Genomic DNA, 23,296 nt, shown 5'->3' with positions numbered 1-23,296 from the left:
CAATTTTTTTCTTTTTGTTCCACATCCAGCACACGCGTTTATTTTTGTGCTCTTGCCCCAATTTCAGCAAGCCTCACAGGGTACAGTAGTGCTGACCTAGCATCGGTTTTCCCTCCAGTGTGTGTGTGTGTGTGTGTGAAATCACGTGGCCTTCCCAGAGTAACCTTAAATCAATATACTGCACAGCTGACTCCTGAAATACCACCCCCTGATATCTTTGTTAAGGGAAAATTTAAAGTTGCTGCCTTAAAAAACAAGCTTTTGACATCCACGTTCTGAGATCCAAAGAAGCTGCCTGGTAATCGGATTGGTTCCTCCGTGTTGTTTAAGGGAAGTGTGTTCAGGTTGTATGGTAGTCCAACACACACTCGGCAGACATCCTGGCTTTTGTGGGCCGGGCTTCTTCTTACACTTGTCTGTTGAATTGAAACTAGGCCAGTTCGTCTTTGGAATGACAATTACCATGGACCAGAACCCCGGGCCCTATTCTGAGGCTGGATGGGACGGAGGGTAGGTGGGGGTGATGACGAGGGTATGAAAGGAGCAAAGACGATGCGCTGCCAATATGTTCTGGATGTACAGTAGCTTCCGATGCTCGTTACGCGGCCGGCACAGCGGGCCGGGCGCTGGGGGTGGGGCTGGCACAGGCCGGGCGGGATGTTTAGAGGCAACGTCTATCCTTAACTTGATTTTAGGGGCTCCTTTTGATAAAGCGCGGCTCAGCTCGGCGAAGAATAGAGGCAACAAGCTGGGGAAACCCTCCCTCTCCTCTCCTCTCTTTTCTCCTTTCCTCCTTGATCTCCGCCGAGCCACCTCTCTTCTCTCTCCATCTTTCTCCTGGCAGGCTTCTTTGCAAACGGTGTGAGGTTGTCAGGCTGCCCCAGATTAAGGCCATTGTCTAAAGGTATTTTACATCCGGCCAAACCATATTAAACAGAGATTAGGTGGGGGCCGGGGGGGACCGGGGGGGGGGGTTCACTGCACATTGCAAAAAAGAAGAAAAAAAATAGAGGGGGATAAAAAGAAAAAGAAGAGGGAGCTTTTCCAGGACGAGCAGGATTTACAATAGGCATAGCTGTGAAATGGAGGAAGAGAAATGTGCTCTTTATGGAGGTGTGTGTGTGTGTGTGTGGGGGCTGATCGGTGGTGGGTGGGGGGCTCAACAGATCCTGTTTGAAGGTCATGTGATGCTGGCCTGTGTGAGGGGGTGTTGAGTTGGCAGCCGGTCCGGTTTTTTCAGCATAGGAAGTAGAAGTTAAAGAATGTGTTGGCGGGACGCAGCGAGCAGACGGGCGGCTGACATCACGGTCTGAAGCAGGCTGGCTGTCTGTGTGGGGCGCTGGCTCTTCAGCACATTTCTAATTCTAATAGATAATCTCGCTTTTTTTTTTTTTTTTACAACTCAGGCCTTATTTTTTTTAGCATCATTCCTATCATTCCTAATAAGATTGTACTTACCAAGTTAACTGCTGAGATCTGGGAGTGTGGAGACATTGTGGAAGAAAGTTTGAAATGTTAATTCATATATATATGTATATATAGCCAGATATATATATTGCCATATATATATATATATTGCCAGATATTGCGATTACAATTCGATTTGTGCTTTTTTTCTCTTTTAAAGTTAAGCTAAAGCTCAATATCCACTGTGTAACAGATAAAACATGTCATGGAGCATTATAACATGAGACACAATCAAAAATGCTCTATATCGTGGCCGGGTTGGCTCAGTTGGTAGAGCAGGCGCACATATATGGAGGTTTTCTCCTCGACGCCGCGGGTTCGACTCTGACCTGCGGTGCTTTAATGCATGTCATTCCCCCCTCTCTCTCCCCTTTCATGTCTTCAGCTGTCTGAATAAGGGCCTAAAAATGCCCCCCAAAAAACTAAAAACTGCTCTATATTCTTATGCAGGGATGAGAACACGGATATGAACTGGCAGCAATAAGTGTTGTTCATTTAATAAGCATGGGACATTGAACAGTCAAACACACATTTATCATGTAAAGCTTAAGTTATAATAATAAAACATGTCTGTACTTTTCCTGTAATCTGAAATTTCTGTCCAATAGCAGCGTCTATATGGCACCTTCTACCACCATGTTAAATAAAGTAATACAAAATAAATGAAAGATCCACTGAAAATAGGACATTTACGGAAACAATCTGGTGTTTGAAAAACCGTATGAAAAAACAGTAAAATAATAAATAATGTTAAACCAAACGTTACTCCAAACATTCGATTAACCGCCATCTTCACGATTAGCCAATCGCATTCTTTCAAAACCCCCGATTTCGATTTGAAACCAATGAATCGTTCAGCCCTAATATGAACTCCTTTCACTGCAGAAAACCCCAGATTAAGTGTACCAACATATGTGCACAGACGCACTGCACACATCCCGGCGTCACACACATGCTCACCGATTGGCAGAAATGTGGAAAGAGTTTGCTCTCCCCGTTAGAAAAAGAAAAGGAGAGTCCATTCTTTTTTTCTTTTTTTTCTTCCAGTAGCAGGAAGCAAAACAACTAATTACCTGCAATAAAAAAAAGGCCATTTGTCGCTGAAATGTTTGGTTTGAGAGCAGATGTTGGAAACATGGCCTGGTTGTATTATTAGCTCAGTGTAGTGTGGAGGAGGAGGAGGAGGAGGAGAAAAAGGGAGCTTGATAAAGATGAATGTCTCCCCCGGCCCATCTGGAATACATCACTTTCAAAAGTGATTTAAACGCAGATAGGGTTTTAAAAAAAGGTACAGTGTGTGTTTCTGCTTTTCTACCAGACTCTATAAAAGTACCTGTTAAGCTCCCCCTACAGAACCAGAGTCTTGTAATATATTTTACTGTTTATGATCCTTCTCGCCGGCCTGTTTGAACCTGCGGGATGTTTCTTTATGCAAAGCAGGCTTGGCCGGAACAAGAGGGGCGTTATTCTTTAAACGGAAATGTTAAAACCGTCTCAAGAGTCAGGAGGAAGTTTTAATTGATACTAAATTAACAGAATGTTGTTTGTTTTCTGACCATATCTGGTGTTACTAAATGTGTTTCAGCACAGCAGAGATAAAAAAAAAAAAAAAAGTCTGTATTTATGTCCTCCGGAGCAGAAAATGAATTCATCAAACTGCCAGCAGAGTGATGTCACCATGTAGTTATTTACTGACAGAAAACACCCTCCTCACTCTGAATTTGAAAAGAGGGACACGCACCAGGAAACATTGCGCACACACCGAGACACAAAACAATCTTTTAAAGATTTCAGTGTTAGCGTTCACAGTTTCCACACTCATTTTAACTTTAATGTGGAGTTCCCCATTATTTTTTTTTTTACCTGCTGTACACTCAAGCTCTTGGTGTTAAGGGGCGCCCCAAAAAAAAACCCGGGAAAAAAAAAAAAATAATAAAAAAAAAAAAAAAAACTAAAAATGGGGTTTTAATATTAATTTTTTTAAAAAATTTTTTTTTCTTAAAAAAAAAAAAAAAAAAAATAATTGAAAATAAAAAAAAAAAAAAAATATTTTTAAAAAAAAAAAAAAAAAAAAAGGTGGGCCGGTTCACGGGGGCAAAGTCTGAAGTCACGGATTTGCTCTTGAAGAAAAAGAAAGTAAAAATGTTCACCTGAATGCCACATTTGACAGTTTTTCTTCATTCAAATAAGTGCAAGGTTTTCATTAGAAAATAATAAAAAAAAAAGTTCAATGTTCTGTGACATCTCTACTATCGCAGATATTGCTCATTATTTTCTCCCAGAATGCATTGCCATTTACAGTATGATCCTGTATAATATTAAAACAGTAAGATACTGAGAGTATTTTAGCTGTGAATTTACATCAAAGGTTTACAGTGTACATAACGTATTGGGAGTTTTGCATGTTCATTTGCATGCACCGCAATGACACATTAACTTAACGTACTTACATAACTTAAAGCGCCCATATTATGCTCATTTCCAGGTTCATAATTGTATTTAGAGGTTGTACCAGAGTAGGTTTACATGGTTTAATTTTCAAAAAACACCATATTTTTTGTTGTGCTGCCCATTGCTGCAGCTCCTCTTTTCACCCTGTGTGTTCAGGTCCCTTTTTTAGCTGCAGAGTGAGACATCTCACTGCTGTAACATCTTTGTTGGCAGTCGCACATGCGCGGTAGCTAGGTAAGGATCTTATCGGCTAGCTAGCTGTTTAAACCACTTCGGCCTGTACAAGGAAGGATTAGCCGGGAGACTTCTTCTAAACGAGGGCGCACTTCCAACTTTGCGGGGAATACCTGCAGAACAGGGACAGTGTTGTAGCAGTGTTTTGCCATTGAGAACAAGCTAGCATGCTAGCGCTAGAATGCTAGCGGTTAGCCACCTCGTCTCGGCTACTGACGTCGAAAGCCATGCAGATTTTGACCAGCTCACCTGGAGACTGAAGGCAGGACACATTCAGAAACCCGTATCTTTCCAAGTTTGTATGCGTGTGGAAGCACCAGAGACACAAAACACCCCAAATCCCAGAAAAAAAGTAATTTTTTTCATAATATGGGCACTTTAAACTTCCTAACAAACGTAATTATTTGAACCCAAACCATCATCTTTTTCTCAACCATTCACAGTGTTAACCCCCGTGTTTAAAACGGCGACGGTGTCACAGCGTGCGACGGTCGCTGGGAAATACATTTCCCTCGAAAAACGTATTTGAAAATGCAGTTTTGTTGTATGGGACACCGAAAAGCATCGCTTTCCTTCTCCAGGAGAGGAAACTTGGAAACGTAGCCATTGAGATTAATGTAACAGCCCTATCGACTGCCACAGACGGTCAGCCCGTGTCATAAAGTGGTCAAACTCTCTTTTTATCGCCCCTTTAACATACAACTTAGTCGGATAAACTGGAACTAAGTGTGTTTACTGAGCTATACGTCATCCGTGTTCCCTCCTGTGACCTGATATGACAGCAGCCATGGCGACAGCTCCTCGGTCTGGTCTACACTCCTTCCTGTTCCTCCAGGATCCCTCGCTCAGTGTGTGTGTGTGTGCGTGTGTGTGTTAGAGAGAGGCAGGCGTAGAAAGGCTTTCCCACATAAAGAGGTCTTTTCATCCCTAGGGCCGCAGCCTGCCCACCGGCCCCTGGAGAAGTTTGTAGAGGATAAATAAACCTCTTCAGACGCACAGAGAAGACGGAGTCTGTATGCGACGCGTTAACGCACAGCGTGCCGCAGTATCTCAAAGAGAGACTTTATATTATTCTGAAGGGCTATTTGTTATGATATCGAGCCCAAAGGGTAAGAAGGGGCCAGGAGGGCAGGGGCCTCTTGATTTATGGAGTGACCGTCCGTCCAGCCTGTGCTGCACAGACACACACACACACACACACACACACACACACACACACACACACACACACACACACACACACACACACACAGTTCATCGTTTACACTCGCAGATACATACACACACATAGATATCACATTTACACACACGCGCTCAAAGAGTACATATCACACATTGCTTCCAGCTGGCCCCAGGTTCCGGCGAGAGAGCTCCCACCCCCTTCAAACACACACACACACACACACACACACACACACACACACACACACACACACACACACACCAGGCAGCCAATAGCTCACACATGCCACACCGGACGAGAAAACAGCGGGAATGTCTACATGTCGATGCGAGCTTTCATGTATCTGCTTCGTCAGAATCACTTCAGGTCTGATTTATTCACCAAGTGCTTTGAAATCAAACCGTTTGTCGCCAAGAGGTTCCCAGAAGACAAAGAACGTAAACACCAGCAAGCAACCAGCTTTTGGCATTGCTACAATGCTAATGCTACTACAATGCTGCTACTACTAAAACGAATATATATAAAAACTCAGCAGGTATACCAACTGCCTGGGCGACCCTCTGCTAAGATAGCTGTTAACATCCCTGTAGTCATACAGAGACGTATCATAAAGTAGGCAATAGGAAAATCAATCTTTTCATTTGCTCGTAGTTTTAAATGTAGCATGTGTGTTTGTACGGGAGAACATATTGGAGGCACGTTTCGCGAGTCTGCCCTCTCATTGGCTACCGCTCTGCAAAAGTTGACTCGGAGTCAACTTTGGGAGAGCGGGCACTTTCATTAAGCCGACGTCACGACCAAACGTTAGCGGTTGGTTCTGGCAGATCCAATAGTTTTAAACTTCAACAGAGTACCTGCCTTCAAGGAAGTTAACACGGAGAATGGCCAGACTCTCTGTACAAATGAAATGGACCAGAGTCTGGTAGGACCAGGCTAGCGTACCAGAGTCTGGTAGAACCAGGCTAATGGACCAGAGTCTGGTAGGACCAGGCTAGTGTACCAGAGTCTGGTAGAACCAGGTTAATGGACCATAATCTGGTAGGACCAGGCTAATGGACCAGAGTCTGGTAGGACCAGGCTAGCGTACAAGAGTCTGGTAGAACCAGGCTAATGGACCATAATCTGGTAGGACCAGGCTAATGGACCAGAGTCTGGTAGAACCAGGCTAATGGACCAGAGTCTGGTAGGACCAGGCTAGTGGACCAGAGTCTGGTAGAACTGTCTCTCGTCAGTGTGATCAAGCGTAGGACCGGACATTGCAGGACGTTCACTTGAAAGTACAGCGAGGCAGCTACCAGCCTCAGCGGCTGCTACATCGGTCCTCAAAGGTTGTCCAAATCCACTTTTATTCAAAGCAGCTCTATTTTTATTTATTTTTGAACTCCACATTTAAATCTGCATTTCAAAGCGCAGCATCTGAAGCAGATATTTTGTTGCTGACGGTGGCCGACAAAAGGGGGCTTTGTGACACCTGAAAAATGGATTTATTTAGTTTATTTTTTATTAATTTTGTTTTTATGTATGAGGGATATATCTTTGTTTTGTTTTGTTCTTTCGGTAAATTGCATTTGTTTTTCGCCTCTGGCAGTATAAGCATTCAAGCCGGTGCACAAACGTTCCTCCCATCTATTTTCCCCGAGATCAAAACAAAAGTATTCCTTTTTACAATAGGATCACACAAACACATTGCCTCGCCTCGCCTTGCTATGATTATTCCTAATGAAATAAGCTATAATATCTAATCCATATGTTCCTCCAGAGAGGCGGCTTCAAGTACATGTGTAGATGTAGAGATAATAACGAATTAAAAACCTCAGCATATAAAACTGAAAAATGTTAGATACCATTAGGTGGAAGTGAGAAAAAGTTTTTTTGTAATTTGGCTGAAGATATCCTCTAAGCAGTAAATATGTGCCTAATACAAAGAAACAGTTGCCGTAAATCCTCTGTGCTTGCTGCTGCTGCTGCTGCTCCATGAAGCCAAAGTGAGCTATGAGTCTCTGGAGATTATTATATCTACCCCATAAAGCCCAATTCCCCATGTTTAAGACCTGAAGATATTCTAAGATATTCTCCTTTCCTTTCACAGAGGTCATAAGTAATGCACGAAGGTAGCGAGCCATTCATGCTGGGCTTGAATTTATGCACCGTGCATCGTGGCCTCTGTGTTTTTCCTTCTCCTGAATGGGCCTTTCTGCTTTAAAAAAAAAAAAAAAAAAAAAAGTCGTAAATATAGTTGTCAAAGCCAGAGGCCACGCAGAGAACTGCACAGCCGCGTTAAAGCACATTATTGACTTAAGATCTCCATGATTTTTTTAATGGGAGTAATGAGAGAGAAAACAATTCACAACTCATCTATTCAGTTCACTTTATTTGAAAGGTCCCATATTGTAAAAGCCGAGATGTCCATGTCTTTCTCTATTATACAGCAGGTCAATGTGCTACATTAATACTGGAAAAGTAAATAAATATATATATATATATATATATATATATATATAAATAAATAGGTAGAAAGTGCCACTACAGTGCCGTTACAGTCATTCCCCGGCTGTGGATGACTCAGAAACGCTGACCAATCAGAGAAGAATGGGCTTTTTCGGAAGGGGCCCTTAAGAGACAGGCGCTAAAACAGAGCGTTTCAGACCGAGGGGGAACACAGGCATATTCAGACGGATAGTATGAGGAAAATATTGTGTTTTTTGAATAATAAAGCATGTAAACGTGTTCTAGTAGAAACAATAATACAAGTATGAACCTGAAAATGAGCATTATACGGGGCCTTTAAGACCTGCAGTATATAGAAGAAAATCCTCGCCGTAGTTTAAATTCGGAGCACTGATGATATGCCAACATACTGGTGTTTTTCAAGGGAGCTCTGGCAGCGTTACCTGCTGCTTCTCCCACATAAACAGCACGTCTGTCTGTCTGTCTGTCTGTCTGCGAGGGTTCTTTCGTCTCCTTGGCTCACGTTTTGTCCGCACCAGCCGCCTGTCTCCCACTGAAAAGAGACCCATCTATAATTTAGAGCACCTATTACGTATTCCCCGTGAAGATTGTCTTGTCTGGGCCGCTCTTGATTCCAACCTTGCCTCTCAACTCCAATTTACTAATCTCGGTTTCGAGGCTGTCTGTCTGTGCGTGTGAGAGAGAGAGCGCGAGAGAGAGAGAGAGAGGGCTGCGTTCACGTTCGCTGCTTGTCTGAAAGGGCAGCGAGCCTGACACAGGCTCGCTGCCCTTTCAGCGGGTCGACGCTCGGTGTATTTGCCATCACAAATCACGCTCTTAACACGCCTAATTCAGTCTTTCCCATGGATGTGTGCATCAGTGTGCGCAAACAAGCGCACGTCGTGTACTCCACTGCCCGAGCAGCGGCTGTTTGTGCTACACGTCTCGCATATGCGGAAGCGTGCGTGCGTTTGTTTGCGTGCTCAGAAGTGTCCTTGTGTTTGTGTGCATCACGGCGTTCGCTCGAACGGTTGCCAGAGCGGCCAAAGTGGCGCGCGAGGTTACTTCTGTCTCTCCCTGTGACGGCGATGATGTTTAAAAGAGACCTCTGATGGGAGGACGCGAGGAGAGCCACTGTTTATTTATCCAGACGTGCCCTCCATTGTCTCCTCCGTCGTTTTTAAGCGAAAGCCAGTAAACTTGTTGATTTTCCCATGGCTCTTACCGAGCTGGCACATGGAGCTCCTGGAGTAAATGAGCTGGTGTTTGACAGGGAAGGTTGGAGCGGAGAAGGGCGGGAGGTTCATTTCCACACAGCCCAGATCTGTCTTCGTCTTCACGCTGGAATAAAGAAGTTGCACCGTTCTGACTCGCAGAGGCAGATTAGTGGATAGCTCGCCAGCGGGTCGGCAGTTAATTTTGCATCACTGCCTCTTTGTTTCAGATGGGGGGGGGGGGGGGTCTTTTCTTATACTGAGAAAACTGTGACTGAGTTTGCCTTACACTGAGGGGAAAAAGGAAGAATGTGTTTATACAAAGTCCTAATGCTTTAATTATTCGAATTTTACAATCTAGACCTGTGGGGAGAAAAGTGATTCTGATATTACAGGATTGCAAACTGGCAGACGTTCGCCTGGCTGAGCTGCCTTGTTTTCCCTCCATATAGCCAACATTGTGTCCATGATTAGCGGGACGCTAGTAGCAATTTCATTATTGATTAACCTGCTGTGTTATTCTCTATCTTAAAAAGTCCAAACCGCATTAAGTATTCAATTTAAAGTGATATCAATCTAAAGAAGCATCTCACTATGCAGACGCAAACGTCTGCATTTGAGAAGCAGCACCAGAGAATATTTGGCATTTTTACTTGATAGATGACAAAATAGAATGCATACAGCGATCTGTAAATTTAAGCTTTTGTTACAAAGTGATTTTGCTGTATAACTGAAAGACATATCCTCTGGTCCTGTGATAAGGTCCAGGGATTTTGGACCGGGATACATGATAACCTACGTCAGATTGGAGGGACCCAGGTTCCGTACAGCCTGAGATGAATTGTAATGGGAGATGGGTCAATCCTAAACGGGATAGATTAGCACATAAGAAGCTGGGTCCAGACTAGTTTAATGATAGCCAGACAGGTTATTTTAAGAGGATGGAGGAATGAAGGGGTGCCGTCAATCCAGGAGTGGGCTCGAGAGAGATGGCTAGGGTGGCAACGTTTGAAAAAATTCACCATACCTAGAGATTGCCATGGATGGTTTGATTTGCATTGAGAGATGATTTTATGGAAAGTACCCCATGCCATTCTCTAGGTATAGTGAAGGGTATGTGATGATGTGGGGGGGCTATTTTAATTCCAAAGGCCAAGGGAACTTTATCAGGATGCATAGAATCCTGGAATCATGAAATAACTGGCCTTTAAAAATAAACATCTGCCTGCCTCTATGGGAATTTAACATAGGGGTGTACTCACTTTTGTTGCCAGCGGTTTAGACATTAATGGCTGTATGTTGAGTTATTTTGAGGGGACAGCACATTTACACTGTTATACAAGCTGTACACTTAATACTTTACATTGTAGCAAAGTGTCATTTCTTCAGTGTTGTCCCATTAAAAGATATAATGAAATATTTACTAAAATGTGAGGGGTGTACTCACTTTTGTGAGATACTGTATATACTAGAAAAGGGGGGAAAGTAGCTGAGCTCTCTGGAGGGCTCCTAAGAAGCTTTGTAAATAATAATAAGTAAACACAATACCAAATTGAAAGATGTATTACAAGACGGGGTTCTAACACAGTCCTGAAGACAGATTTACAATGAAACATGAAGGTGGATGTATGGTGAAAAGCATCTGTCTTGTCTTTGTGTGCAGACTCTGTGTCCAGCGAGACGGCCTTCCTGGAGGACTATGTCCTGGGGACGGGGGAAACGCTGGAAATGCCTTGCGACCTGGAAGAGCGCTCAGAGCCCGTCGTCTGGTTCAAAGACGGCGCCGGGCTGGTGCCTAGCAACAGGACGCGGCTGGGCCAGAGGATGTTGCGCATCATCAACGTGTCGTACGAGGACTCGGGCGTCTACTCTTGCCGGCTCGCCCGCAGCAACGCGTTGCTCAGCAACTACACCCTCCGGGTGACAGGTGAGAGCAACAAGAGGCTGATTTTACACCTGTCTTTTGTCATTTTGCCCGAGCATTTTACATTTCATCAGCACCAGTGATGGAATGTAACTAAGTACATTTACTCAAGTACTGTACTTAAGTAGAAATGTTGAGGTACTTTTCTTGAGTCTTTTCTTTCCATGCCACTTTCTACTTCTACTCCGCTACATTTCAGAGAGAAATATTGGACTTTTTACTCCACTACATTCATCTGACAGCTTTAGTTACTAGTTACTTTACAAATTAAGACTTAGGCACATAAAACACATGTAGATACTTTAATACTTTTACTTAAGTAAAAAGTCAAAGTCAACCAGTTTTCAATGCAGGACTTTTACTTGTAACAGAGTATTTTTACAGTGTGGTATTAGTACTTTTACTAGGATCTGAATACTTTTTCCGCGACTGATCGGCACAATAGCGAGACCCTGGACAGGAGGTCGGATGTTAGAGCAGCCATTGCTCATGAGAAGGCCTGCAACTAACCATAGTTTTCATTGTCGATTAATCGATTAGTTGTTTGTTCTATAAAATGTCAGAAAATGGGGAAGAATGTCGTTCGGTGTTTCCCAAAAGCTCAAGATGACGTCCTCAAATGTCTCGTTTTGTCCACGATTCAAAGATATTCAGTTTACTGTCGCAGAGGAGAGAAGAAACTAGAAAATATTAACATTTAAAATGCTGGATTCAGAGAATTTTTACTTTTTTTTTTTATAAAAAATGACTCAAACCGATCGATTATCAACAGTTGGCGATTACTTCAATAGTTAAAGGTGCTCCAAGCGATGTTGGGTTCAAAGTATTGTCAAACAAAACGGAGGCTAGCTCGCCCCTCCCTCCTCCTCATTCCGTCCCCTCCCCCTCCCTTCCACGCACTAACCCCCCACCCCCTAATCCTTCTTGTCAGTTATTGGCTGGAACACTGTTTATTATGTTTGGTGGCGCAGGTTGGCGCAGTTTGTTTGTGTTGCCGTTTGTGGAGCCTGGGCTGTCTACAGAGACCGCGTTTTTTTACAGTGTGTTCAGGGAACAGGCAGCTAGCGGTTTGCTGTATGTGACAACAAATGTTGTAGCCTGAAAAAACGCGTGACATCACTTAGAGCTCCTTTTAACAACTAATCCATTAATTGGTTAATCTTTGCAGCTCTACTCATGAGATGATTTAACGTTTTATTCTTACTTTTACCTCTTGGGCCTTCTAAAAGTCGTACTCAAGTACTTCAATAAGAGTTAACTAAAGAAATAGACATAGCATTGTTTCCTTGCAATGTGAATGTAAAAAAAGATGTAAGAGATGTAAATCACATTTGCAGTGACATTGCCCTTTAAATAAGCTATAACACCAAAAAACATACTCTTTTTCTCAAGATACTCGAGTCGCTAGCAGAGCTCCAATGGAAACAGGCCCTTTGGCTGCACCCCGTGGAACTCTCAGAAAACCGACCTGCCTCAGCTTTTTCTGCCCGTCTGACAGACAACTGAGAATCAAAAGTATTTCCTATCAACAAACACAGTGGAACAGTTACAGCAGCGATGTCTTGACACGACAGCTTTTCATAACGCTCCGTAAAAACAGTGAACACTTTTGCTCAGGAGAAAAGGTCTATTATTTTTCTCCTGCTCGGTTTCAACTCCTGGTTAGCTGCCTGCCAAGCTGCACACGCACATACAAAAGCATGACACCAGCACGGACTTTCACCGGCTATCACCCAGCCAAGTTTCACACAGATTCCACCCCCCCCCATGATGCACAGTCAAAGGTGAAATTCATTATCGTACGAGGGGATGAGTAACGTCTTAAACAAGTGTGTGATGCAAACAGAGCTCTAATAGGAATGCAGGAGGGGAGAAGGTGTGTGTATGTGTGTGTGTGTGGGGGGGGGTCAGAAGGGAGCGAGCAGTAGCTTAAAAGTCAGGCGGCTTTTTGCCGTTAAACGCATGGACACCAGCTGAGCCTGTTATTGACAACTAATTAGAAAGCAATTAGCTCGAAACATTTCATCATTGAAAACAGATGGGGTGGCAAGAAATGAGTTTGCTCCCTCTCAAACACCCCCCCGCCTCTCTCCCTCCCTCTCTCTCTCTCTCTCTCACACACACACACACACACACACACACACACACACACACACACACACACACACACACACACACAGAGATACATGTATTTGGCCCCAAGCCTGGGAGAAAATGGCCTTTTCTAGGACTGATCAGAGGTGGACAGCTTCTCCCCCTGGACCCACATATCATCTCCAGACTGCAGGACCCCACCATGCCAACACACAGTCCCCACAATCACTGAATCACTAAAAGGAAGAACCCATCCATCCTTCCACGTTATGTTCATCTTAAACTCAGATTTTAGAGCAACAACAACAACAAAAAAAAGTCTCCCATTGAGATGAGGTGAGAGTACTGCATTTGCGTCCAGCTCTGCTTGTTTCAGGAGAAAACCCCCACACCGGAAGCAGAATTCATCGCAGCACGTTGTCAGACATTTCAGATCATTTCGACACTTCATTTCAGCACGCTTTTCAAATTTCTTGGAAAAGTTAGACTTCTTACAGTACGTAGCGGCAATATCCTGCTCTCTAACCCTCTACTGTAAACACAGAGCCTCGGCTTCATCTAAAACACACATGGACTATTGTGTTTTCCCTCAAATATTTGAGTAAGGTGTCAGATATTTAGGAGCGGTATCAGATTTAGCACCTGGACGGCGTCCAGACAGCAGAGAGCGGCCGGCTCATACTGTACACACACAAACTCAGCACACGTGTTGAAAGCAAGAGGCTGTAATGTGAGCGTGGACAAAGTTCTGTATGAAAATGAGCAACTTTTGTTCAGAGGTTTTTGTAGATGCAGCATAAATGTCTGGAGGGCTATTCGAGAATTGTTTGTAGACGTACATAGCTCATATGTTGTATACCTGTGTGTAGATTAGTTTTAGCAAAAGCACATAGTATGCTAAAATACGTATTTCCAAATGGACTGGGACAGATTCAGCTGAATTGTCGTTGGCACTAGTCTGTACCTTTACCGAGAGAGATTTTGGCTCAGAGTTGTAGCTTGTTATACCTGCAAACTAGTCGCTTTTCGGTGAAAATCGCCGTTTTGAATGGGAAAATGTCATCCACGTGAATCGTGTAGATCCAAAGAGTTTTTATTTTGGGGGGCGGGTCCCACAGTTCCACCGTGTTGGCTTATTGCCTTATTGCCTTATTCAAGCTCAAACAAGCTCAAACAAAAGGAAAATGTTCAGTTTTTAGCTTCAACGTTCATTATTGACCCAAGAAAAGATATTATTGCACAAGGTCCACTTAGGCCTACTGGAAATATTCTGGAGCTTTTAAGCCACATCTCGTGAATATCATTTCTCATGACTGTTCATTGTAAAACTAAATTTCGTTATTTGCTGATTTAAGTACTGTTTAAGCTGTTTAACTGTGCACTAGAGTGCAGTCGGCGTAATTGACCGTCCACTTGTTTCTCGTGTCCAAAAAAAGGCATCTTAAGCTAATATGGTAAATCTGGGGTTTGTTGTTGTCTGTGTTTAGTGCTAATTAGCTAATGCTAGCCTGTCAACAAACATCGTTAACATGGTAAACATTTGTTAGTATCGTCACCGTGCGCATGTTAGCATGCTGACGTTAGCGTTTAGCTCAAGTGAAGTCTCACAGTGCTGCTAGCATGGCAGTAGACTTGTTGTCTGAAGGGCCCCTGCTTTTCTCTCATTTTCACTACTTTATTGTAAAAAACAAAAATTGACAGTGATGGAACTTATGCAAACTGTAATGTGAGTCCGAATTCTCTCCGTCGAGCAGCACCACAGTAGCTAGTCAAGTTGAGTCGTGGACTGAGATGTCAAATAATAGAAACTAAAACCTGCTCGTCAGGAGTTCCAGGAGCAGTTTTGGCTCACCGCGGTCGTCGAGGTAGCAGCTGGCTCTCATTACCCAGACCTGTGAAGCTGAACCAGAAAACCTCGGGGTCAGATTGAAAATAATTACAACGCAGCCGTGAAAATGTGCGATACAGCAAATCCAAACAGCCGTATCTGCGGCTGGAGAATAATTAGACGTCATCCGATACGCTAAACTGCTAGCAAGCGTTAGCGTCTGTGTTTGTTGCAAAGACGAAGTTGGTTTTGTATGTGTGTGCCGCAGCAGGACTAATGACTCCCATTTCTAACGTCTGTGGAAATGTTTTGGCCACACTGCAGAGAACTGTAGACTCATTCATGAGGTTCTCAATGAGCTTAATATGCATTTGTGTGTGTGTGTGTGTGTGTGTGTGTGTGTGTGTGCGCGCGCGCGCACGCGCGCGCGCGCGCGCACGCGCGCGCGTGCGTGTAGACTATCTGTGTGTACATGTCTAATCATAGTTGTTGGTGAGCACACACCATTTAATCTCCACTGGGCATTTCACATGCACAAAACGCTTTGTTCCCCCCCCCACTCCATTTCCCTCTTGTCTTGCACACAGTCAGTTGTGGGCTACAAGCTTTTCCAGATGTAGCCTACTTTTTGTGCTATCTGATGTGCTGATGTAGTTCAAGTCATCTGAAGAATGAAGTTGTCCAGATGAATGAGTAGGCCTACAGATGCAAAATGAGATTTGTTCACCATTAGCTTTTATCTAAACATTTGTTCCACTGTTTGTGTCTTTTCTTTTAAGATTCTCTGTCATCTGGTGACGATGAAGATTATGACGAAGATCCAGAAGATGCAGGTAATGGAAATGGTGAATTCTTAATTACTATGTTTTTATTTTAATTTTTTTAAACAATGTTGTTTGGTGTTACTGAGTAAGTAAACTGACAGCCTTGAGCTCATGATTAACAACCTTGTATACAATTATCTTACAAAGCCGAGAACCTGAAAAGGAAAAGAACTTTGACTGAAATTCAGAAATTAAAATGTGTTGCACCGGCAAATGTTTTTTGTTACTTTACACTGTTTTGTCCTGCCTTGGTTGCACCGGATTGTTGTGGTCTGCAGAAGCGCAGAAAACTCATTTTTTGTATCAGAAATTAAAATATTCTTAAACATGTCATTGAAATGTTAGGAAAAAATAATCATTCATCATTTCTGAAAGGACAACAAAGCGACCTCCAGTTTTTGGCCACCTAGCAACAGTATTCTTAGCACTTAAACACCAAGCATTAATGTGTTCTCGAATTCTCATGTCGAAAACCCAACCTGAGTTCCATAAAAGCTGCGTGAGCTGCGTCGTTAAGCTTAATGAGCAGCACCTGCTGCCACGCCGACTGCCGAATGAAGTGGGAGCTGTTAACGGCTGTGAGCGGGTCAGAATGAGGCTGAATATAACATCCAAACAGCTTTGTTTGGATATTATATTGTTACATTTCTCTACAACTTCATTTCCCTTCCATCAAAAATTCAATTCAATTTTTATTAATGGTGTTATCGAAGGACACTTTACAGATAGAGTAGGTCTAGACCACACTCTATAATTTAAAAAGACCGAACAATTTCCCCCTCAGGAGCAAGCACTTGGTGCGACAGAAGCAACCCTCCTTTTCACAGGCAGAAACCTCGACAGACCCTGACTCTTGGCGGTAGTCGGGCCATCTGCTGCTGCAGGTTGGGACACAGAGACACTGGTACAGATATACAGATATGGAGAAATATGATTCATAACAATTATAGCAGTTGGTATGATGAACAGTAGCAATTATAGTATCAATAAAGATAATAGAACTATGACTAAAAAAAATAGTAGTAGCAGTGCAGGGCGTAGTAGGGCGTCGAGCAGGACCACGGCAGCAGCTGCAACCACGATCCAGGTGCCGCACCAATCCAACGAAAACTGCGTGGCGAGAAAACATAAGAACTCCGGGGAATGAGCTCCTTGGAGCTAAATTCGCATGACTGGGAAGTACAGAATTTAAACTAAAGCCCCATTCACATGACACTCTCTTTAGAAATTACCTTCCCATTTCTGTTTTTAGTGCGGCACATTGACATGAATATGCCAAGTCTGTATGTTACTCAAATTGACAGACATTATCCTCCAAATATGATTTCAAGGCTCGGTCAAAACTTTGATTTATAATTGCCAACACAGCCAACGCAACCCTAAATGACTGACATGGCATATTTGCACAGGATTAAGATCACAGACGACCTCCACAATTATTACACCTTACTAGAGGTCCCCAGGTCATACTAGTCCCCTGTGAATAGGGCTCAAGGTTGTGAAAAGATAGATTGTACCCCTATATCGGATATATTGATTATAAAGTTTGTGTGGATCAATTCACGGATCTAATCTTAACCATAGCCGAACCACAGTTGTTTTGTTTACTTATATTTTGAGGTTGTGATTTTTATTATCTTTCAGAGACCAAGATTACTTAGTATGTAAGTACAAACATTCATGATACGTTATTGATACAAGAAAAGGCACCCAGAAGGACTGCAGAGCAATATAAGTGACTTCAACAAACTCTTGCTCAAAGAAATAACCTAATTTAAAAGTAACTTTTTGGTTTATATATTTATATTTCTTTCACAAAGTATGATACTTGCCGCCATGCGGTTCTTACAAAGGTTGCAGACCCTCTGACTCCGAATCAAGTCTCTTCCATTTACCTTAGGGATTGTTGTGTGTTGCTAACCCTGAACTATTAGCAAACCTGATGAACAGGTTCAAAAGTGCGAGCAAAGTGGTTGCTGTAGTTCCACAGTCCTCTTGTGGAACAGAAAGTCCCTTCACCTTATTTATGTTGTCAACGGTTAATCAACATTTTAGAGTCTCGCTTGTCACTGTGATAAAAGATTGTGTCTGTAGAAGCCACAATAATTGCTTAGAAAAGAGCTTTTATTGGCAATTATATGACTATCATGTGCGTGTATGCAACTGATTAGATGTTATATATCTGTAATTGGTTTTATACGGCTCTCATAAGCGCTCACTGTCTCGCCGTGCTCAAATTGAAGCTTCTCCCTGGGGGGCATTAAACTAACCGCCACTATCGCACAGATCAAAAGCCTGAGGTTCTCCGGCAGGTAACACCCCTCTCGGCGCTCCGTTGTGATGGGAGCAGTTTTGGCATTCGGAGACGTGCGGGGTTCAGGTGCAGGTGAACAAAGAAGGATGAAAGATGACTTCTGCTGGCTGCTGTGCGCTTTGGACGCCCTGTTCTGTCAGCTAGCATGACTCCGGAGAGACAGAAAGCAACACTGGGCTGCCTTTGTTGTGGCCTACAGAGGGAGGCGGCTGAAGGCGAGGCGCAGACGCTCAGAGACAGACGGGGAAAAAATAAGAGAAATGAAATGATGGAAATATGGTGAGAGAGGAAGAGATAACGGGATAGATGGAGACAATAGGGTGGCGGTTCGATCCCTTGGATCCCTGCAGTCCCATGTCAAAGTGTCCTTGGGCAAGACCCTGGACCCCCACTTGCTCCCGATGCTTCGCCATCGGTGTGTGAATGTTTATCTGATGAGCAGGTGGCAACTTGTATGACGCAGAATCTATATTCTAAAAATAAGCCCTTAAAACAGGGGTGTTAAACTCAATTTCAAGGGCCACACTGAAAAATGAGAATCTCATCAAGTTTAGTTTATTGACATGCTTTTATAAAGTCTTCTCACTTACAGTTTGGCCGACATAAAGCCATAAAAAAGTCAGCAAAAAAGTAAAAGCTTAGCCATTATAGAATTGAGCAAATCAAGCAAAACATTACATTTTGAAAAGCAGGCTTTCACACAGCCGACTCGCAGCGACCTGTCTCACAGCCTAAATATGCAAACTCACCAGTTCCGTGGTCATATTTTGAGTCTCAAAGTCGGCAAATCTGCCAAATTCTGCTTGCTAGTCTTGCGTAATTGCAGTTTGAAAAACAGTTTTCCGATTTATTGTGAACCTAAATTGATTTGCGGGCTGGATCAAAATTTGCGTGGGTTTAAAATGTACTTACTATTTTTAGTTTCATAGCATAACTGTTGTGTGCATACGTTGACGGTTCACAATAGTTCAAAGACAAAGGATTTGATTAGACAGCCAAAAAGCATGCCAGCAGTGTCAAACAAGCCCATCAGATCTTGAACTGAAGTCCACAGTCCACCTGAACTGCTCGACAGAATCGGTGCCAGAGGCGAAACGTGGAACTGTTTGGAGTGACAAAGTGACAGACGGACGCCCAACCGAAATCAAAGCCTCTTTGTGAAAGTCGCTACAAAAGCTCCGACCAAATCAACTGTCGCCGCACTCGACTCGAAAACACAACACTGAGAGTGACTCACGCTGCGCTTACGGAAACAGCCCCAAAGGCCGCATGCTCGTCATTAACGTTTCACCCAATCTATTGTCCACTACAATGATTACATAGTGAGAGAGAGAGAGAGAGAGAGAGACGTGAAATAATGGATTTGGCGTGGAAAAAGGGACAAGTGAACATTATAACCTTCAGGAAGGAATGTTCTATAAGTTTTAGCTAGGTGTACCTAATAAAGTGGCAAGTGTATGTCCGATGTTAGAGGGGACTTTTATTGTCAACCCTAATCTCTCTCTTCCCACATTTTTTTTGTGCTTTTATTTTGATAGTAGAGAGGTGCTCTCATAGACTGTATATTATTAGTGCTCTACTATCAAAATAAAAGCAAAAAAACAAATCCCCCAAAATTGCATGGCAAAATAGCTTTTAATAACGACATCATGTCAAAACTTGTTTATTATTTCTTTTATTTAAGCTGTTGAGGGTTCTGGTTAGCTGCTGACTTTCTGTTTCTCTGCCATTTTTTTTATTTTTTTAATATGTTCAGGATTTCCTCACTGTTTGGAGACAGGAAAGAAATCTGTATTTTAATGAGGCAGTTGTTGCTGATGGCAGCATGCAAAGGCAGCTTTGAGAAAGACAGACTGTCAAAAACAGTAAGAAAAACGAGTAAAAGCCCAGTTATGGATCAAGAAATCACCTCCTAATTTTTCCTAATCCTGTCATTTTACGACTCGGAAAGCAAGTAATCATAGTTATTTTTGCGCTTAGTTGCACTCAAGCATTTACATAATGTAATGAACACAGTGATGCCTGTTAATATTCTTTGTCATGGTTCACTTTTAACATTTAATCCCTGCGTTCTGCTCACCTCAGATGTTGGACAATTCAAAATGTAGTCTTTATGTAGGCTTTATATTCATACAGCATTGCCTTTTTCTTCAAGGAATTTAGCTGGTGCTCTTATCCAGAGAGATTACAGGAGAAAGCAGCAGAATAAGCTGCAGAGTAACACTGCAGAAAGCTTCTTGTTGCTGTCTTTGTACCCGAAAGTCGCTATGGATAAGCTTAACACCTGCAATGTAAAAAAAAAAAAAAAAAAACACCAAAAAACCACCTGAATGTGTTTGAATGCACAGCTTCACTTGGCGCTGAAAGCCTCAAGTGTTTTCTAAATGGGCCGAAGTGGCAGCAGCTTTACTGCAGACATCCTGAATGCCAGTAAATAGCCTCAGACTGCCAGACTTAATCTCTGGATGTAAGTCTACCTCATGACATACGGGGCTCAGATTTCCCGGCCAAAAGGGAGAGGGATTAGCCCAGAAACGTTAAACCCCTATCGCCGCTTAATGTCCGCTAAACCAGCGCTAATTAGCCGGCTATGGCAAGGAAGGAGGCCACGTGAAGAGCCACACATAGCCAGACGGAGAGTCCCTGTCGGCGAGCGGAAGAACATCCACATCCACATGCAGAGAGGGACGATAACAGAGATGTGGAGATGGGGAAAGAGTCAGGCTATTAATGAGGGAGAAGGGGATAGAAAGCAATCGCTGAGTGACAATTATTCAAGATTTGTTGAAATGCTGCCAGCTGAAATGATGCCGCTGCTGGCCACAGCCGACTGTTATCGGAGGCGAGACGATCAGACAGACAGAAAGAAAGCCCAGGCAAGCTGCTGCAGTCATGAGCTCATTCTCCACTAACCTCCGCAACTCGCTCAGCACGGCCTTCTGGGAAAACGGCAGAGGAGATAGATTCCTGCCCGGCAGCCCACAGTAATTCTGGCGCGCAAATGATATTATCGACCAATTTGTAGGATTGACACCAGATTTGTGTTTCATTTTTTATTTTTATTTTTTATTGGAAGAGAGAGACGGCAGCCGTGTGTGTGTTGCCTCTGTATCTCCAGGCAATCGACACTGTTCGGGCAGATACACAGGACATTCTGCATGTTATTGACTAAAGTGGGAGGCTGACATTTCTATTGTGAGAGGCAGCACAAAGGAAACCACATGGGTGTGCTGACGTCGGTTCGAGTCAGTCCTGTCAGGTGAAAGTGTGACAGTGATTACTGATAAGGACATCACCAAACCATTAATATCTCCCAATAAAATCTCCTTTGGGAACAACCTCTGCAAAATAAACTGTTCAAATGTTTAGTCCTGTTAGTCTTAGTCGACTAATCGGCCGTTTAGGTCTTGGTTTGGTTTTGATCAACTCCGATTTCTTTAGTCGATTAGTCGTAGGTTTCTTGGAATGAAATCGTTGACTAATCAAGTCAATGATTTAATTCCCAGAAACCTACGAGCACAGGTGGTACACAGATTTAACACAAGATTTCAAGTGGTACTTTTATAGAGAAACCCGGTTTTACAGATGGTAAATGGACTTCAATTCAAAATTTCAATTCAATTTTATTTGTAGTATCAAATCATAACAAGAGTTATCTCGAGACACTTTACAGACGTAAACGTTGGGTTAATAGTTAAATTGAGCTTTTCTAGTCTTTGCAGCCACTCAAAGCGCGCACATCTGTCGATTGAACTAATCGATTAGTCGACAAAATCATATGTGCGTGGTACCCCGTTTACACGTACATGGTTATTTTGAAAAGCGGAGACATTTCCCTTCGTTTGTGGCCCTTCGTTTACACGCAAACAGAGAAGTCGCCTCTGAAAAGGTTTTAAGGCAGCCGAGGAAGTGATTCCTTGCTGTTGTTGCTATTTTCGGGATTCCGATACCTCGTTACGCCGCCACCTACAGGTTTTGATGTGCTCTTGGCGCCATTGACGGCGTATATACACGGGTACGTGTAAGCGAACACTTTTCAGAAAACTGACAGCTGTGCACGGTGTTATCTTTGAAAATGGAGAGGTTGAAATGTCCGTTCATGAAAATAGCCGGCCACGTGTAAACGTAGCCTTAGTCGACCAAGAATGTCTTTAGTCGAGGACAGCCCTGCCAACGGCGGGTTGATAATGCCCGAATAGATCCTGAGAGGTGTGTCGTCTCCCTTAAACGAGTTATTTTGGACGATTACCAAGTTTCAAAAGTCATCGGCTGGCTTGGAGTTGTCGTGCTGACCTGACAGAGGAGCAAAGAAATGGTCAGAGATCAACCCATCGTACGCCCCCACACGATGTGTGAGAGTTATGAAAAGTGAGTGGTTTTTTGCGCAGAGTGGAAAACACTCGGAGGCTGTGTGAAGTGAAAGGGCAGTGTGTGTGTGTGTGTGTGTGTGTGTGTGTGTGTGTGTGTGTGTGTGTGTGTGTGTGTGTGTGTGTGTGTGTGTGTGTGTGTGTGTGTGTGTGTGTGTGTGTGTGTGTGTGTGTGTGTGTGTGTTTGTGTGTGTATGTGTGTGTAGGGGGGGGAGAGGGGAGGAATGTTAACAGAGCCTAATCTGTGCTGTGCTCCTGAGCTATGCAGCCTCCTTGTTTACCCTGGCAGGAGAGCAGAGAGCCGGACGCCGGGCCACGCTACGCTGCTCGGCGGCCGCCATTCCCTCCCGACTCTTGTTTGCCCTGAGTCCCTGCAGGCCCTCCAGGGGCAGCGTGCCTTCAAAAGAAGCCCAGTGTAATCTGTAATGAAATCTTGCCTGTGTGCTCGCAGGCGTCAGCGAGGGCAAATTATACAATTACACAATTACCAAACCCCCTTCCACCTCCCCTCCCCCAGATCGGTGTCTGAGCGCTGAAGGGCCTTGTGCCGCGGCGACCAGCACCGCGCCGTGTCCTGCTCCGGCTAATTGCTGTTGCAGTCGGGGTTTATAGAGAGCCGCAGTCACGCTCCTTCGACCCGCAACACAGAGCCAGGAGTCAGAGGGAAAAGGGAACAGAGAGATACAGGGGTTGTGTGTGTGTGTGTGTGACGGGGTGTGTTTCCCTGTGCGTGGAACACTTGGAACTGCAAAGCTCAGTGCAAACACAAAGAAAATGTAATCATGCTCTATGTTGTTAACAAAAAAAAAAAGTGCTACCCCCTGCAAGGCTGCACAGTCCCCTGAAGTTATTTTAGCAATAGGAAGCATTTAGCTTCTGGTTCTGCATTATTATACACACAGTGACAGACTATCGTGGGATACATGGGACAGATTCTCCTTCCTGTGA

At 43.6% G+C, this 23,296-nt stretch overlaps 1 protein-coding gene across 12 annotated transcripts in view; it reads left to right on the top strand.

Moving 5' to 3' along the window:
* The window catches only part of fgfr3 (fibroblast growth factor receptor 3), an 89,906-nt gene that overhangs the window by 22,382 nt on the left and 44,228 nt on the right, over positions 1-23,296 (top strand). For 7 of the 12 annotated variants that reach the window (XM_039786055.1, XM_039786051.1, XM_039786054.1 and 4 more), the window contains 2 exons: positions 10,661-10,924; positions 15,623-15,688. In XM_039786055.1, the coding sequence (XP_039641989.1) occupies positions 10,661-10,924; positions 15,623-15,688 (330 nt within the window). Of the gene's footprint in view, positions 1-10,660; positions 10,925-14,720; positions 14,742-15,622; positions 15,689-23,296 lie in introns of those variants that run through there. The other 5 variants (XM_039786058.1, XM_039786057.1, XM_039786059.1 and 2 more) reach the window with 3 other exon arrangements.

Source organism: Perca fluviatilis, chromosome 20 (assembly GCF_010015445.1).
Source record: "Perca fluviatilis chromosome 20, GENO_Pfluv_1.0, whole genome shotgun sequence".
Classification (NCBI taxonomy): Eukaryota; Metazoa; Chordata; class Actinopteri; order Perciformes; family Percidae; genus Perca; species Perca fluviatilis.
The sequence above is the reverse complement of the archived record's forward strand: the minus strand, read 5'-3'. Positions and strand labels throughout refer to the sequence as shown.